Below are 19,679 nucleotides of genomic sequence, written 5' to 3' on the forward strand. Positions count from 1 at the left end.
GCACCTGCTTTGCTGTTTTGTTTTGATGCTAGGAAAAATACTTTTGTTCTTCCACACTTTTAAAGTTTTGAAATCTACCTAAATTAAGCCCCACTGAGTTCAATAGGACTTACTCCCAAGTAAGTGTGTATACGAATGCAGTCTTTGTTTTTAATCTGCTCCTTTTAAGTGCTGTCCTGTCTTGTTTTATGGTTGCATATGTTTTGATTTTTAATTATATTTTCTGCTGTGAACTGACATAAGAACTGTCGAGTATATACAAATGTATTAAATAAGTGTTTATGTCCATGGAATTAGCTTTGATATCTGACTACATCAAAAATTACAGAGATGCTAACAAGGAACAGTTTGGATTTTTTTTTAATAAAAAAGTCATATACCATCCACACCACTTGAGGAAATATGAAAAGAAAATCAATGTCTTATTTCCAAATGGTTCCTGTATTCTCAAGTAGCACATGTTATACGTTTTACAAGGATGACAAATGTTGACAAAAGGGAAGGAAGGTCAATTATGCTCCTTATTCTTTTTCTTAGTGTGAAAAAGCAGCAACAACAACGCACTACAAATTTTGAAAGTACAATAAAAAAAGCTTTTCAGCTGTCTGTTCCAGATTCAGCAATATAGAACCATTGTGATGTGTTGTAATTTTGGCTGATTCACACATGCAAGTAATTACAGTTAGCAAGTGATGAGCATGCATGTGTTAACTACATATATCTTCAAGGGAAGAATAAATAGAAAGAAAGAAAAAGACCCAAACATGACTTGGGGAATTTTCATTCCAGCAGAAATGGCTAAAAATATTGCTCAGTTCCATTAATAATCCTGCACTTTTCCCAAGCATAAATACGGCCAGTGTCCGATTACACAGCAGTGAATTTGTGGATTTTCTAAAAGCAAAGAATGCTATTGAAATGCTTCTTGTTCCAATGATGGTTTATGCTGTCATATTCACTTTTGTTTTGTTTTGTAGATATATTTACGGTTCTTGGACTATGAAATGCAGAATTCTAATGAATGCAAAAGGAATTTTGTGGCTGTCTATGATGGAAGTAGCTCAGTGGAAGATTTAAAAGCTAAGTTTTGCAGCACTGTTGCTAATGATGTGATGCTGCGCACAGGTCTTGGAGTGATCCGCATGTGGGCAGATGAAGGCAGTCGAAGCAGCCGATTCCAGATGCTCTTCACATCTTTTCAAGAACGTAAGATTCTTATCAGGATGTCAAATGATTCTCATAAAACATTAATGGTGTTTAATTCATACAGAGTGAGTACTGAAACATGAAATAACCAAATAGGATTTCTTTAAAAAAATACATGGGGTTCAATCCAGTTCTCCACAGATGCAGTACCTGCAGATGAAGGGATCCCTATATAGCATCAAGGAGCCTAGATTTTTCTGAGTTTCTCATGTGCAGACATGATGACCAACTGCATCAGGTCTTATGGCAAATGAAAGGTCTAAGTATGCAGCCTGTATCCACATCTATAGCATCCTTAGCCTTGCTCTGTCAAACAGTGTGAGCTTGCAGAATGGAAAGGCAAGGCAGGATGGGGATATGTGTGATGGGCACTGGCCTGCCATTCTCCACAGCAGCCTGGAAGATGTAAATGAATGTGAGTCACAGGGGAAAGGGACATAGGGTTGCCTTATGCCCTATGGAGATTCTTCTGCACTCAGTTACTGTACCCACAGAGGACTAGGTAGAGCCCATGGCATTATAATGTATGCTGAAATGAAGTACGGAAACACAGATTTCTAATGTTTATGATGACCTTTGCACTCTTGAACAAGGTTTTAGGTACCTCTTTTTATTTTCTTTATTTTCCCATGTTATTTATAAACTAAGGAGGGTATACAGCGCTTGTACAAAACCTTCCTCTAGGATATTTACAACAAACAAAACTTGTAAATATTGTGGTCATGATGTTAAGCAGCATTATTCATCTAAAGATATCAGCGCTGATAGTTAAAGTTTAAATATCAATGCTGATATCTTTACATCAAAATAATGCTGCTTAAACCAGAGATAATGGTTAAAAATTTGTTTTCATTGTTTAAAATGAACAGTCTAACACATGCTTTACAGTTAGCCCTGCAATGTGATCACTTTCTAATACCCCTCAAAGTTTACATTTCTGATATGTTAGAAGTAGCTGCGATGAATAATAAGCCATGTTTTGTGGTTTATAGACATGCCTATTCAGGAGTAGCCCAAGGTAAGTGTATATAGGATTGCAGCCATAATGTTCAATCCAAGCTTAGTGAATTCAAAATACCAAATTTTCATGTGGTTCAAGGCCAGTGAAATCAGCTGGGCCATAGGAAATGTTATAGTATCAGCCTACCCATGCCTACTAAGAAGGAAATCTCATTGTTTCCGATTATCTTACTCCCAGCCACAAAAGTGTATTTTAGATTGCAGCCTTAGGAGCACAGGAAGCTGCCTGATACTGAGTCGGACCATTGATCCCCCCAGCTCAGTACAGTCTGCACTGACTGGCAGCAGCTCTCCAGGGTTTCAGGCAGCAGTTTCTCCCAGCCCTACCTGGAGATGCCGGGGACTGAACCGGAGACACTCTACATGCAAGGCAGATGCTCTACCACTGAGCTATGGCCCTTTCCCACAGCCTTAGTGTGCAATTCTATCATTCATCATCATCTTTGGTGACCACTCATGGCCAAGTAAGATTGTCTTCCAAGACAAAATCTTTAACAGTGGGTCCATAAGTGACTGTGGAGGCCAATTCTGGATCCACACAGCCTCCCACAGTGAGAACAGAGGTTTCCAGGTGGAAGATGGTCATGATGAGGATTTGCTTGACGTGCCTTCCACCTAGCTTGTTTGTCCCATTCACCCTGTATTCGTGCTTCTTCAAAGTCCACAGCACCTTTGATAATAGCCGACCTCCATTTGGGATGTTCATGGGCCAAGACTTCCCAGTTATCGATGTTCATGTTACATTGAACTCAGGGGGACTTCCTTCAAAGTAAACATGCCTAGGATTGTACTGGTAATCAACTTCTTCAACTTAATGTAACAGTGAATCAGGTTAACATAAAATAACACCTCATTTCACACACATCTCTTGGGAACATTTCAAAGAATTTGATAATTAAAATCTTGGATAAATGTGAGCTATTCCCAGAAAGGAACTGGAAGATAATTTAAAAGGAAAAACTCTTCTGTCTAAATAACAGTCCAAACAACTGAAAGAGACTATTTATATTAAGATTAGTAGGTTTGAATGTGGAGATAGGCAGCAATAGATGTATATAATAGTTTCAAAAAAGGTGTTTTTTCCTATATTTCATGGTACAATCAGACATGTGGTGACAACAATCCAAGTCAGGATTAGGGACGATTAATAGTGTAATCCTAACCATGTCTACTCAGAAGTAAATCCCATTGAATTCCATGGGGGTTTAGTCCTAAATAAGTGGGGTTAGGGTTGATTGAAGTGATTTAACTATCCTTAATTGTACTTGGCAAATGATTCTGAAGAACCAAGGTTCAGGTTTATTTGTTTGTTTATTTGTTTATTTATTACATGTAAATACCGCCTTAAATCAAAGGAGCCTGTACATGGTCCTCCTCCTTCACCACATTTTATCCTCACAACCACCCTTCGAGGTAGGTTATGCCAAGAAGTTAATTACCAACAAACTGGGACCTAAATAGCTAAATAATACAAAGTGAAATAATATAAAACTAGTATTGTCAAATTATTTTATATCACAAATATAAATAATTAAAAATATAACCTGAAATTATTCAACTCAATAAAATAAACCCTTCTTAAGTAGTCATTAATGCATCCATACACACACACACACACACACACTGTGTGACATGCACACAGAATATAAATTCGAAGTATTTCGAGCTATTGGAGTAAGCACTGAAAAATATATGCAAGAGCTAAAATTAACAACACCAAATATGGCTAGTCATAATCTTTATCAGATCACAGAGTAAACCAAAACTGGCACTCAAGCAAAGCCATAAGCTGCCCTTCAAAGTGGTCCTGCTAACTAAGTATACACAAACATGTTTACATTAGTGACTGCAGAAGAAGACCACATTTGGGTTTATTTTGTTGAATTGAGTAATTCTTTCAACATTAATATTTTCAAAATATTGATATATTGTTTCTAAATATTAATATTTTCTTTCTTTAATATTATTTTCTTTTATTTATTGATATTTCCCTTCAAAATACCAATATTTTGAAAGAAAATATCAGTATTAATGTCAATATTTTTGGAGAGCGGAAAAATTGGACCGGTAAAAGCAGTGTGTAGCAGACAAAAATGGACTCTAATCGATACTGCCTGTTAGGTTGATGGAATGGTTTTGAAGCAGTATCAGGTAACAGATCCCACAAAAAGGAAAGGGTTGCCTTGTCTGGAATGCAGAAAATCAATTTTAAATTCTTATAGTGAATTGGACTGAAAGGGAGCAATCATTTAGCAAAAATATTGATTTTAATCCAGTTGTTGCGAACAAATAATATGATTTGGTTTAATTTTTGAGGGGGGAAGTTTTTCTCTACTCCCCCTTCAAACCTGTATTAATATTTTAAAGTAATATTTATCAAATTGTGGCTACTCTGGGTGAAAGGTAGGAGGAGCAGACTGGGAATATCTGTAGCTAGATCTGCCAGTAATCTCGCTGGTGTGAAGGGTGCCTGTGTCTAAATAAATACATAATCATTTGATATGCAATCTTCCCAAGTAGTCTGAATGTGACTCGGAGCAAATCACTGAGTATGTCTATTTACAGCATCCTATTTACTTAATTTTGACTGGATTTTTTTTAAAAAAAATCCTGTTGTGTCCTCTTGGACATTTATGCTTCTGCTGTTAAAAAATCAAACCGGTTTCAGAGATAATATACCGTGTGTTACTTTGATATCATTACTACTTGTTTATTTCTGTGTTTAAAGCAATCTTGAATATTCAGGGAGTCTGGTTCATTTAAGTCGAAGGCATTGCATTTTGTTCCCTTAGGAACAATTGTGCAGGCATTGGGGATTCACTGCTGATGAACTGAAGAATAAGCACATGGTCACCAACTTGTGTTTGGGATGTGAGTGAGGATATATTTACAGGGTTTTCAAATTCAAACAAAGGCACAGGATTTTTTCTTTTTTTTTTCTGAGAGCTCCTCCAGCTGATTGCCCCCCCCAGCTGTATGTTTTGTAATTCACAGTAACTTTTTCTTTATATAAACATTCGTCATCATGTATTCCGTATTATTTTGCTCGTTACTAGTCAGACACGTTACAGGTCTTTTCAGGGTGTATGCTATCTTAACAGAAATTTACAAGTCAATGGTATTTTGGAGCTGTGTCATTACTTGTTTGACTGTGCCTTTTGATAGACTCATTGAATTCAGTTTCTCTGGACCACAGTGAGACCTGTATGTGTATTCTGGCAGATCTGTTCTGAAGGATTTAATGACACAATTAATCATTTTTTTCTGTTCCATGTCAGTTGTATTGAATATTAATGTTGAAGAATGTATGATGGAAAATAAAGCTTATGACTGATGTGCCATCTGGGAGACATGTTGTCATAATGAGAGCAATAGCGTAGGAATTTCTGCGTCCCAAGGCACACACCATTCTCCAGTGCACAGACAGGGGACTTGTGTCAGTCCTTTGAGGCATGAGAGAAAGAGAGATAAAATGTTTGGACCATTCAGAGCAACCTCAGAGACAGATAGCATTTCACTTTTCTATAAATCACGTTCATTAATCAATGCAGTTTCGTAGAGCTCAGATAGATGCAGAGGGACCAGGATGGCAGGGAATGCTATTGTAGTTGCTGTTTCAAAAACCCTGATATCACTGTTTCTTTCAGTAATACCAAAATACTGTTGTCACATCCAGAAAATAAGCCACAGATACTCTTTATCATTCAGTCTAACATTGTTATCCAAATGACCCAAAGAGCTGATTACTAAAAGTTGGGTCGGGTCTCAGAAATGTTCACTAAAGCATTGTGGGGTGGGTGGGGAGATGCCATGCAGGGAGATGGAAACACTCTAGTCACAATCTCCCCCTTAGGAATACTGATTGGTGCTGATGTTTTGGCATCAGGTTATTTGCCTATGCATTTTGAGGGTTTTTAAGTTGGTCATTGTTTAGCCCACTTTGGTGGTTTAGCTGCTTTTTTGGTCTTTGATTATGTGTTTTATAGTTGATTATTTTATGCTTTACTTATTTGATGCTTTGTACCCCCTCCCCCGGTATCTGTATAGATGAAGGGCAGGCTATAAATATTTTAAATAAATGAATGCAAATAAACAACAGGGGTTTAAAACTTAGGTAATACACAGTGGGGAGGAGAACCTGGCTGGGAGTCCAGAGTCTGTGGGTTCAAATCCCCGCTCGTGTCTCCTGGGTGTAAAGGGCCAGCTAAAGATCACCCCACAGTGAGTGGCTCAGGGGTTACATGCCCTGCCACCTGTGCAGCCGTGGGTAAGCTGCATTGTCCCAAGGAGACCAGTTGCCCCCCATTCGGCAGTTGCGGACAAGGAAGGGGCTGGCTTGTGCAGCTGTGGCAAGCTGAGCAGGCCCTTGCCAGCTGGGGAGGACTAGCCTCAGAGGGAGGCAATGGTAAACCCCCTCTAAATACCGCTTATCATGAAATCCCTATTCACAGGGTAGCCATAAGTCTGGATTGACTTGAAAGCAGTCCATTTCCATTTCAATACATGTTAGCTCATCATTTTTTGAACCCATATCCTCCTTCCTGTTCATCTCCCAGCATCTCTGCGGATAACCAAGTGGAGGAAGAATTCTTCAGTGAATAGTGCAGGATGTTGGAAATTTCCTTTTTTCCATGGACCAACAGAAGGCTCTTTGAGCCTTCTTCACCTTTTATGGATACTGAAGCAGTGTGAAGCTTGTGGGTATCAAGGAATGCATAGGCATAGTGGCTAGGAATATTGCTGTGTATGTGTAGCCATGTTGGGGAGGGTACTCACAAGTCTGAGTGGACATCTCTCTGTTACTCTGTGTGTATGGATGGATGCCTATGTGTCTGTATTTTTGAACTGCTGTTGACATTTGTGAATGGTATTTGTAATAAGGGGTGGCTAATTTGATATGACTCAACGAATAAGTGCTAAAGAACAAAATGTTTTTCAACCTGGGTCAGGGTAGAGTACTTACTGCTTAGCACAGAGCTCCACGTTAATTCAGTCTACATCTTGTTAAGTATAAACAGCTATATAAAATCTTACCCCACTCAAGAGTACCTCGTAACATATCACATAAATTCCACACATAAAAAAGTTAAGGTGTTGACACATAAGAAATGTCAAAATCCATACTAAGGCAATACTAAAGGTAACAGTGTCCCCGCACTTGTAGTGCGAGTAGTTTCCAACTCTTAGGGTGACATCTTGAGACATTTACTAGGCAGATCGTATATATGGGGTGGGATTGCCAGTTCCTTCCCCGGCCTTTCTTTACCCCCCAGCATATGCCGGGTACTCATTTTACTGACCACGGATGGATGGAAGGCTGAGTGGACCTCGACCCCTTTTACCGGAGATTTGACTTCCTCCTTCCGTTGGACCAAATATCATAAAATATGTGCAACCTTTCAAGCTCTCTCAAATTCTGCATTAGGCTAGGTGGTAAATGAAGCAAGAGGAGAAAGGGGGGAGAAAAAATGGCTGCTGGTAAAGCCATGAGTTTGGATGTTGGAAGAATCCTAAAACAGCCTGCAAACTGCAAAATCATTAATCTTGTGGCAAAATGCAAGAGCCCCATATGTGTTTGGAACATGTCCCACACAACACAAAGAGAGTCCTGTGAATTCCCCCTCCACACATTACATGGGAAACATTAACAGAGGATGTTAACAGTGTTCGGTATTATAAGAATACACACAGAAATAGGAACTAATTTGGTTGGTCCTATTTCTTAGCAGAGTTGTAAAAATACAAGCAGCAGAATGAGAATATAAACCAGCCCCACCTTTCTCTATATAAATAACAACAGACACAATCCTTTAGGTAAAAGAAAAGAATGTTTACTCACAACCTCTTCACATGTTCAGAAGAAGATAGGCTCTAGCTTAGAAGAAAGAAAAATATAGAAGTCTCAGTCCATTTTGGTGGTTTAGTATTGATGCTCTTAGAGAGAGAATCTGTGCCATGCGGCCTCTCTCAACGGTAGGAAGATCAGCAGTGGAGAATATTCAAAAATCCCCCAGGACAAAGGAGGAGGAAACCAGGTAACTAGACCCCACCCATTAGGAAGTTACATCATGGTAAACAGGTACATGAGATATTTCCCAAATATCCCTTAAAGTGACCATGCAATATTCATTTACTCTAACATGCAGAGGGGGGAACAGCTGCAGCACTAGAGGACTGAAGAAGACCTGCCCTGGGAGTGAGTATTTGAGCTTTCTGGGTGCTTGCTTCTCTCTCCTTTGGGTTGCTGTCTCTCAAGACAGCTGAAGTCCCTGGTAAGTGCTGCAAGGACTGGGACCCCCTGCCTGACCCTTGCTCCAGAGAGAGGCTGCAGTTAATCTTGCAGCCTCTTGCATCAGCTGCTGGCGGGGTCAGGAGGCATAAAAGCCCAGCTGCCCTTGGGCAGTGGGTCTCCCATCAGTGGGGTTGCCATCAAAGGGGAAACACCAAAGGGGGTTGCCCCTTGGGGGGTTGCCCCTTGGGGGGTTGCCCCTTGGGGGGTTGCCCCTTGGGGGGTTGCCCCTTGGGGGGTTGCCCCTTGGGGGGTTGCCCCTTGGGGGGTTGCCCCTTGGGGGGTTGCCCCTTGGGGGGTCCCGAGGGCAAGGACACTACCCCCTTCTATTACCTTTTCTTTTTTAAAAAAATTGTTTCCTGTTAAACCTATCTAGAGGAGATTGGTGGTGGGGAGGGCGTGTGTTGTATGTGTAGTTCCTGCACAGGGTGGGAGCCTGTGCAGTGAACTGAATGATAGGAGAAAGTCGCCAGATGCCTTCAGAGTGAGAGTCTGTAACTGGCAGGAGGCTGGCCCTCCCTGGGTGTGAGACAGGAGGGAGAGTAGATGGGCCCTGTGTGAAAAAGTTTGAATGGGTATGACTGTTCCCAATCCTCGCACAGGCCTACTGGGATAATTTGCTCTGGCAGGTTTTGTTAGTGGGCTTGCGTTGAGTTCATATCAGATGTTTAGGAGGAGTCTTAGTACAGAGGAACATGCGTGATGCCACCCCAATTTCAGTGATTACGGGCAGAGGGAAATATAGCCATGGAGATGTGGTGAGTTACCACAGAAGACGAGAGCAAGGCTAACTGTGCCTTGTTCCTTGCTGCCACTCATGGATGGGTTTCTTGTTGCTCATCTGCTGTGCCCACTGGCCTGTGTGTGTTGTTGTTTAACGCCAGATCAGTACACAATAAGACCACTATCATCCATGATTTGATTGTGGATGGAGGTGCCGATTTGGTGTGCATGACCAAGACCTGGGTAGGTGAGCTGGGAGGAGTTGATCTGACCCAGCTTTGCCCACCTGGATACTTGGTGCAACACCAGCGCAGGCTGCATGGATGGGAGGGGGAGGAGTTGCTGTGGTCTACAGAACTTCCATCTCTGTCACCACGAAGCCACTCTGTTTAGAAGCTGGCTGTGAGGGTATGCACCTGGTATCAGGCCGAGGAGACAGTAAACTAGGGTTGCTGCTGGGGTACCTCCACCCTGCTGCCCAGCAGCTTCTCTGACTGAGCTGGCAGAGGCTGTCTTGGAGGAGCCAGTACTGGGTGATTTCAATGTCCATGCTGAGACTGCCTCTAGTGTTCTGGTTCGGGACTTCATGGCCTCCATGACGACCATAGGGCTGTCTCAAGTTGTTACTGGCCCAACACATAGGGCAGGGCACACCTTTGACTTGGTTTTTGCTCCAGATAGAGGAAGAGGTGGTCTGGAGATGTGGGGTGGATGTCACCCCATTGTCATGGTCAGATCACTTCCTGGTGAAGTTTAGACTTGTGGCTCCGATCCTTCCCTGCAGGGGTGGTGGACAGATTAAGATGGTCTGCCCCTGGAGCCCATTGGATACCCTGGGGGAGTTCCCAGTAGATAGAGCACGTGACCCTGTTGAAGCCCTTGTCACTCTGTGGAATGGCGAGGCGTGTCAGGCTCTTGACATGGTTGCCCCCAAGCGTCCTCTCTGGCATAGGGGAGCCTGGCTTGCACCTTGGTACACCAGTGAGCTAAGGGCAATGAAATAGGCTGGACAACAGCTAGAGCACAAGTGGCGAAAGACATGCCATGAGGCTGATCTGGCACGAGTAAAACATCATAACTGTGCCTACCGTGTGGCGGTGAGGGCGGTGAAGCAGGCTCACTTCTCTGCCTCCATCGCATCCTCAAGTAGCCGGTGGAGCTTTTCCGTATTGTCAGGGGTCTGTTGACAACAACTCCAGGAAATGGAGTTTTAGACCCTTCGGAGGCCCACTATGAATTGTTTGCAAGGCACTTTGAGGGTAAAGTTGCTCGCCTCCGTAGCAGTCTTGATGCCCCATCCACTTCTACTGTAATCCCCAATGAGGTGTCTAGTGCAATGTCTGCTGCAACTTCTTGGGAACGGTTTCAGTTGATGTGGCCTGATGAAGTGGACAAGGTGCTTGCGATGATGCGGCCAGCAACGTGTCCTCTCAACCCTTGCCCTTCTTGGCTTCTTAAAGCTTGCTGAGGGGGTTGACCAAGTGGATCCAGAGTGTGGTCAACGCATCATTGTGGGAGGGAGTGGTTCCACCCACACTGAAAGAGACAGTGATCTGACCACTCCTGATAAAGCCCACCCTGGACCCATTGGCTTCTGACAACTACCAACCCATTGCAAATACCCCCTTTTTAGGGAAGGTGATTGAGAGGGTTGTGGCGCAGCAATTACAAGTACTCTTGGATGAAACAGATTATATTCACCCAACCCAGTCTGGGTTCAGGCGTGGTTATGGGACAGAATTGGCCTTGGTGGCCCTGATGGATGACCTTTATCAGGAGAAGGACAAGGGAAGTGCGACCCTGTTATTCCTACTTGATCTCTCAGTGGCTTTTGATACCATTGACCGTGGTATCCTTCTGGGCCGACTTGGTGAGATGGGTATTGGAGGCGCTGGTTTACAGTGGTTCCAATCCTATCTCCAGGGTCGCTCTTAGAGAATAACATTGGGTGACTGTCTTTCAGCCCCCTGGCAGTTGTGCTGTGGGGTGCCGCAGGGTACCATCTTGTCCCCCATGCTGTTTAACATCTATATGAAGCCCTTGGGAACAGTCATCAAGAGATTTGGGGCGAGGTGTCAGCAGTATGCTAATGATACCCAGCTCTATTTCTCCATAACATCTGAATCAGGAGAGGCCGTGCAAGCCCTGGACCGGTGCCTGGACTTGCTGGTTGGCCAGATGAGGGCCAATAAACTGAGTCTGAATCCTAGCAATACAGAGGCACTGTGGGTTGGTAGTTCCCGAGTTTGGATAATTGGTGAGTTGCCTGCTTTGGATGGGGTTGTACTCCCTCTGAAAGAGCAGGTCTGTAGTCTGGGGGTGCTCATGGATCCATCTTTGTCGCTACAGGCCCAGGTGACCTCTGTGACTAGGAGTGCCTTTTACCAGCTTCGTCTGGTAAGACGGCTGCAGCAGTTTCTGGACTGGGATAGCCTGACCACTGTTGTCCACACACTGGTAACCTCCAGGCTGGATTATTGTAATGCGCTCTATGTGGGGCTGCCCTTGAGGTTGGTCCAGAAGCTGCAGCTGGTGCAAAATATGGTGGCGAGACTGCTCACTGGGGCAGGGTATTGCCAACATGTCACTCTGCTGCTGAAAGAATTGCACTGGCTGCCCATTTGCTACCTGGCCAAGTTCAAGGTTCTAGTTTTAGTGTACAAAGTCCTATACAGCTTGGGACCAGGATACCTGAAAGACCATCTTACCCCTTATATACCCAGCCAATCACTGCACTCTGCGGACACCATCTTATCAGGAGATTCATTCTGCACAATATAGGAAATGGACCTTTAGTGTGGCGGCACCTACTCTGTGGAATTCCCTCCCCTTGAATATTAGGCAGGCACCATCTCTGCTATCTTTTCGGCACCTTTTGAAGACTTTCCTTTCAACAAGGCTTTTAAGTTGACACCTCTCCCAGTCTCCGTCTGTGTTAGAATTGCTTGTTAATATGTTTTTTAATTATGTTTTAACCCTTTTTTAAAAGAAGATTTTAAAGATTTTTAAAATGTTTTTAATGTTGTTTTCTTTCAATGTATTTTAAGGTCTGTTTTTATGATGTTTTAAAGCGTTTTTAGCACTTCTGTTTGTCGCCCTGGGCTCCTGCTGGGAGGAAGGGCAGGTTATAAATCAATAAATAAAATAAATAAAAATAAATGTGCTGTTCACTTACATCTCCTGATGCTACCATGGAATATCAGATGTTGTCCCCAGTTTTAAAGTGTAAAACACTGCTTAATCTATATACCTACATTTGCCATCCCTATGCACTTAAAAAGTTTTACATGTGAAAAAACTTTGACACGTTCTTTGAAACATTTGTTCATACCAGCTCACATCAAAGCCAAGGAAAATTAAATGTTCAGGACAAAATGAGGAGGCTTGCGTCTTTTAAATTATACTTGGAAAATGAAGTCTCCTGAATTGTTCCCATAAATATTATAGATAAGTCCACCCCTCTTTCTTCTTTCCTTTTTCTGTTTTTCAGTCTGATTAATGCAGACATGCTACACACACTGATTCTCCAAAGAGTTTAGCCTCTGCGCACAAACACCTAAAATCTAAAAGAAAATTCTTAGATTAGTGGTTTAGGGATCAGAGGAAATCCTTTTATTAGCACAGAAGAACAGACACCCATTCTATCACCTTTGACAGCTAGTTAGCAGTATTCAGTCTCTTGATACCTACCATTCAAACAATATTTGACCTTCTTGACACTTAGGAGAATTGCCTTAAGCTTATTCTTATCTGGAAGCACAATTTCTTCAGCCAACTATTTTTTTAAAAAAAGTTTGGTGTAACTCTTTAGTTCTCAAAGTTTTTCTGTCATTAAGAAGGTCTGATTTATTGCTTAACTAAGCATGGACAGCTTCTGTGTCCTTTGTTTCCATTGCATTATTCATTTTGGAAGAAGCCATTTTATAAACAGAACATGCCATTAATTCCTGTTCTTGATATTAAAGAACAAGCACAAAATAATCATGTTATTTTTTAAGCTGAGCATATCAAAAAGTAAATGTTTCAGAGCCTCTTCAGACATACATTGCTTCCATCTTTCTTGGAATTTCCTGTGAAGGGAATTTGCTAATCTCATCCATGTATCTCATCATCTCATCATCTCCATAGTGTGCAATCCCAAGAAGTTAAGAATCATTTTTGTAAAATTGCAGTCAAGCTCCTAATAGAAAGTACTGAGTTTACAATGATATAGAACTCTTTTATGCTCCTTTTTATACAGCAGCAGAAATTCATCAGTTATGATGTTACTGTGAAAAAGACATTCATTTGCTAGAGCAACAAGTCCATGAGTATGATTAACACCAATTTATTCTTAGTAGAAAAATGAGAACACCATATTAAGGATATCATAATTTTGGCAAAACAGTTTTGTTATTTTATTTCTTTGTTTGTTTGTTTGTTTGTTTGAGAGTGAAAGAAGGGTGTGGGGAGGAGCAGGTTATCACCAATGCTGGTCTGTTTTGGGGGTGCATTCACATGCATGTCTGGCCCAAACTGAGAAATCTGACCATCTAAGAGTGAAGGAAGAACACACAAAGAGAAACACAGCTGTCCTGCTGCATACTGGATTGCAGCCCAGGGGTGAAATAAGACACAGACACAATATATATTTCTGTTAAATAACGGGCCACTGTATTAACCAAATTCACATTGCATAATGAACCTACAGAGGGGAACATAAGTGCGGGATTCTCCTGGTGAGTCAGGCAAAGCCTCCTTGCAGCTATTGGGGCAATTCAACCCCTGCCAGGCAAGGGGCTGCCAATCTGCCAACCCCTTGCCCTGACCACACCCATAGGGTGTGTAGGAAGGCCAACCTGCATCACTGCCTGCCCCCGGTGCCCTGAAACTCCGAGTGGATGAGACATGTTGGCCCCAAAGGCAACCTGTATCCTGCCCTCAGGCCGTACAACTCTGAGCTGCAGGCCTCCGGAACCGCCTATCACCTCCAAAGGTGCCTAAAGGTGTCACCTAGCTGCCCTTCACCTTTACACTTTCCCGCACTTCCTTGCCACCAAAGAGGGGACTAACCTGTTTAGTCCCCACTTGCCCCACCGCCACACAACACACGCAGACCCCTCTGCAGGTCCCCTAAAAGGATGTCATTACCCATATCTGTCATATGGACTCCATCTGACCTATATAGTTCTATCCTACTGCGTCTTATCTCTGGATGGTGAATAACCAACCCACCAGAGCCCAAAAGAGCCACCCTGAGTTGCCTATTGACTTTCTTGCGGGTCCTATTTATGCCCCTAGGGTCACCCTCGCAATTCCAATGCCTATGGGGTAAAACATCAGACCACACCAAGTGCACTCCTGGCCAGCACCCTTCGATGGCCCGGAAGTCAGCACACGCCTGCTCAATAAGAGCCCTGCCTTTCAGCATACCCAGGTCATTACCACCCAGGTGAATAACCAAAAACTGTGGCACATCATGAACCACTGCCGACTGGGAAAGCGTAGGAAGGAGCCCGTCCCAGCGCATCCCTTGGTGGCCCGGCCACTGTACTGTGGCCCACTGGCTAAGCCCCAGGTACGTGCCAACATGTGACTTCGGTGCCCTGCGGCATGCCCAAAACACCATACTATGGCCGCAGAGGAGGATGCGCGCTCTTTCGTCTCCCCTCCAGTGGCCTGTCGAAACAAACAAGAGCACTCAGAACAATGATAACAAAAACTTCAACGTTGAGTTTTTCGAATCCCTTGGAATGATCTAACATACGATCTATAGGCATTGGAACACCACCTCCCCAGTGCCTGCAATTGCTCCTGCGAAAAGCCCAGGCATGCAGCTGTGGAGGCCGCCCCAATACGGAAAGAGTGAGTCCCGAATAATTGAGGGTCAAGCCCCAAATTAGCAAGGGCCGTCCTGGTTACTGTCCAGAATTGGAATTTTGAGAGGGGGTGGCCATCCCTGTGAACGAAAAGATATCCTGGTTGATGGCCCCTCAGGGCAAAAAAGCGATGCAAAGCTGCCACTGGGCAAATGTTACCATTCAGTGAGGGGGAGAGCAGAACCAGCCGTCCCTTCCTGCGTTGATCCATTTTTGACCAACGCAGCCGCAATAGGGCCTGGTTATTCTGCCAGCTAAGGTCTGAGATCAACAAGGCCCGGAAAGATAAATCAGTTTTGGACTTGGCCACCACCTCACTGAGTTGAAGCACATAGAACATCCCACTGCCTCTGAAGTTCTTCAAGAATCTCAGGGTATATGGGGGAGTGGGCATCTTGGGGCCGGGGGTGCTGCCGTGCCCAACCTTCCAGCATCCTATGTATGCAGAAGTCATCCGATAAATCTGGAAACCCCCGAGACTTAGCTAAAAAGGAAAGGCCAGAAAGCTTACCTCTAATAGTCTTAATAGCAAGGCCCTTCCTTTTGCCTTCCACACAAAACTGAATGAGATGCTCCACCGGGACAGGCCATTTTTGTGCATATCCCCAAACAGCCCTGAAATCCAATAACTCCCTACCTGATCTTTGATAGCTGGCCATAGTGCTGGGAGCAATAGATAGGCTTATTGCCTTCTCTGACTCAAGCTGCCGATCTCCCATAGTTCTGGTGGGACCACGTCCGGCTGAGCCCTGGCCCATGGTGCCAGCTGGCGAAATCTCTCCATCTGGTTCCATGACAGAGCATCAGCAATACCATTATCAATACCTGGGACGTGGCGTGCCAGGAACAGAATATTAAATTGGAGACACGGCATAGGACCACAATACCTGTTGGAACGCCTCCCCCGTTATGAACCTGCCCGTACACTACGTTCATCATCAAAGACCCTCCTCCGAGTTCCTACTCATAGGGAAGCTTGGAGGATGGCAACGCGGAAAAGGGCCTTTTCTGTGGCAGCCCCCGAACTGTGGAACGATCTCCCGGAGGAAATACGCCTGGTGCCATCATTAATATCTTTTCGGCGCCAGGTCAAAACTTTTCTTTTCACCCAGGCTTTTTAATTAATTATGTTTAGTATACGCTGACATTGTTTTAATTTTTAATAATTTTTAACTTTTTATATGTTTTATATTGATACATGTCTTGTACTTTGCTATTTCTTGTCTTGTGAACCGCCCAGAGAGCTTCGGCTGTGGGGTGGTCTATAAGTTTAATGAAATAAATAAATAAATAAATAAATAAAATAAAGGTGCGCACCAGGTGCATGACCCTAGGGTTTTTTGATGTCAAGGAATTAATAACATGCACCATGGACAGGTTATCACACCAGAAATGGACTGTTGTATCCCATAACCTGTCCGGCCAAAGATATACTGCCGCTACTATTGGAAAGAATTCCAAGAGGGTCAGGTCTCTAACCAAACCCTCTTGCACCCAGGTCTCAGGCCAGCCACCATGGCACCATGAATCACCAAAAATAACCCCAAAACCAAAAGACCCTGAAGCATCAGAATGCACTTGGAGTTCAGCCTCTAGGAGGCGATCACACCTTCAGAAAGAGACCCCATTAAACTCCTGCAGAAAAGTAGACCAAACTATCAGGTCCGCTTTGAGAGCCGCCGAAACTCTTAACATGGTGCCGGGGATGTGATAGTTGTGACATGGCATCATACACCCTGCAAAGAAAGGCGCACCCAGGTGCTATTACCTGGCATGCAAAGTTCAATGAACCTGCCAGCTCCTGAAGAGAAAGCAAGGTAGTCTTCCTGGAGGCCAGAACGTGTGCCACCTTCTCCCGTAACAAGTCTAACTTCAGTAGTGGGAGCCTACAGCATTGGGCCAAAGTGTCTATTTCAATTCCCAAGAATGTCAAAATAGGGGATGGGCCTTCCATTTTTTCCCCTGCCAGCGGAACACCAAGGTCCGCCAACAATCCTACAAAATGATCCATCAGAGCTCTGCAATCACCTGTGTGTGCACGGCCCGCAAACAAAAATCATCCAAATAATGAACCACAGAAAGGGATCCTGATGTCAAGATATTTGATCATGACAGAGCACCTCTGTGGCTGCCTTTGCAATACTACCCCCATATACGTCAAGAAAGCAGGAAGCCAGTTGGCCCAAGTACGCTCTACCCTGCGCCTCTTAGGCTTCTCCCCTTCCATGTCATCCCCTTTCTCTTTTTCCTTCCTCACCGGCTCCCTATACAACAGGGAAAATAGATCAATGTATTCCCCTTTCCATATCTTTTCCCGAGTCGCAGGCAGCAAGTGAAAACCTAAAGGGGCTGAAGTCTCTCCAAAAGGAATGGCTATGTCGCTGATATGCCCTAGTGGGTCAGCTGTAGTAGCCACCGGGGTGACCTCAGATGACTCGAGGGGACGCAGGGAAACTGATTCCCCTGCCATACTTTGAGCCTGTGGAGATCCCCACAGTTGGTCACAGGCCTCCAGCAACGACGGTTGCTGTCCCTGAGATTCCGCTCCCACAGGCACAGATACAGCCTGACCAGCTTCTTCAGCTCCGGCCGGTGCTGAGAAGGGCCAAGCTTGCCCCAGCCCCCAATATGGATAACCCCATGGAGGCCAGCCCCATGCAGGACCTGGCCCTTGTGAGCCGGCCTTGGCACACTCACCCGAGCTACCCCCAGATCCAGCATCCTGCGATGACTGCTGAGTTGAAGACCCTGCCTGTTCAGGATCAGACGCCACTCTCGCCGATCTGCTGGGCCCTGCTTCCAGGGCATCCAGACGAGCTAGGATCAAATGCAAGGCCGCATGGTTTGCATTACCCGAAGCAGGAATAGGTTGGTCAATGACTCCTGCACTCGCCTATCTCGGGCCCTTCCCTCTAACCCACTCTGGCGGGGATGGCCATGAGGACGATGTAACATCTGGAGGGACAGCCACAGCAGGATGGTCAACAACTTTGTAGGTCACCCTCTGCCGGCGCCTGCCCCCAAACTGCTTAGCATAGAGGTTGCCAGCTGTGGCAGCTGCCTAGTCGTTAAATCCCCCGCCAAGGCCTGCCGACCCTTCCTCCTGGCTCGCTTAGCAGGGGTAGTGTTAGCCGCAGTAGCACCCAACTGAGAGGTGGAGAGATGCCATGAGGAAGCCCCCTCCAAGGCCTCAAGGCGAGCCATGATAGCCATCCAAGGTGGTTCCTCATCCCTGGCCCCAGAAGCACTAGAAGGAGACGCCTCCAAAGCCAATCTGGGGGCCCTTCCCTTTCCTTTAGGCCTTCCTTGCCCTTTTTTGGGAGGCATTATAAGTGACCCGGCCGCCTAGCTTGCCAACAGGCCACTAATGGACAGCCAGGCAATTGCCTGTCCTAAATCAAGTTGCTACTCGGCCTAATAGCTGGCCCACATAAAGGCCTGGCTATCCCTCCCAGTTGGGGTGGTAACGGACTGAAAGAAGGCCTGGGAAATGGCCTCGTTAAGGCCAAATGGCCCAGGCAACCCTCCCCATGCGGGAAGACAAGGTCAGACGGGCCCCCAGAAGGGAACCGGCTGTCACAAGGCCGAATGGCCCCCTCGACACTCCCCCCCAGGAGAGAAACAGCCTGAGATGATGGAACCGCCCGCTAGGCCCGGGAACCAGCCGCAGCAAAAATGAATGCAAATCTTGCCCCGCAGCCAGTAAGTACCGTGCAGAGTGGGGAGGTCTGGCTGTTCTAGGTTAAAGATAATCTGATGACAGCAAGACTGGAAAATTTGAAGTCCATTCAGATAATGTCACATTGTGAATCACCTTGATTGTACATTCTTGTCCTTTCAAAAGCGCTTGTATTGCAATCCTGGTCAGCTAATCCAAGGCTGATCCTAAATTTATTCTTACTTATCAAATATATTCTGAGGATAATTTTGTCTTGGACAGTTGCATAGAAAATAAACTTATATTTAAATATCTTTATCACTGAATGCAGAATTACTGACAATTTTTAAATGGGTTCTAGAAGAAGGCTATTATTATTATTATTATTATTATTATTAGTAGTAGTAGTAGTAGTAGTAGTAGTAGTAGTAGTAGTAGTAGTATCATCATTATTTATGACCTGTCCTTCACCCAAAGGTCCCAGGGCGGGTTACAACATTGTTAAAATATGACATTAAAAACAATTTAAAAACAACCTTATACAGGAATTATACAGTTGGAAGGTACCTCAAAGGTCATCTAGTCCAACCCACTGCTGATGCAGGAAATCCACTACTATAGCATCCCTGATAGGTCATTTTCTGCTTAAAAATTTCTGAGTACAGTCTACTACCTTCCAAGGCAGTCTGATCCTCTGTCAAACTGTCTTGGTCCAGCTGTTTGGAGAGAATACTATGTTTGCTCATGTATTCAGTGAATCATTAGAAGTTAACTTCTGCAAATATTTGAAGACTATTATTTAGTCATAGAGCTGAATCCAAAAATAGGAATGGAAGGAAACTCGTCGTACAGTAGGCTTTGCTGGCTCCTTCGTCCAGTTCGGTTTCCTGCATGCTCAAAATGCCATTTCCATAATATATATTAT

General features: G+C 44.3%; 1 protein-coding gene across 2 annotated transcripts in view; it reads left to right on the forward strand.

Annotated features, from left to right (window-relative positions):
• NETO1 (neuropilin and tolloid like 1) overlaps nt 1-19,679 on the forward strand; it is a 211,078-nt gene that overhangs the window by 149,303 nt on the left and 42,096 nt on the right. For both annotated transcript variants that reach the window (XM_061592657.1, XM_061592735.1), the window contains exon 7: nt 978-1,206. In XM_061592657.1, coding sequence (XP_061448641.1) covers nt 978-1,206 — 229 coding nt within the window. The remainder of the gene's footprint in view (nt 1-977; nt 1,207-19,679) is intronic.

Source organism: Rhineura floridana, chromosome 1, assembly GCF_030035675.1.
Source record: "Rhineura floridana isolate rRhiFlo1 chromosome 1, rRhiFlo1.hap2, whole genome shotgun sequence".
Taxonomy (NCBI): domain Eukaryota; kingdom Metazoa; phylum Chordata; class Lepidosauria; order Squamata; family Rhineuridae; genus Rhineura; species Rhineura floridana.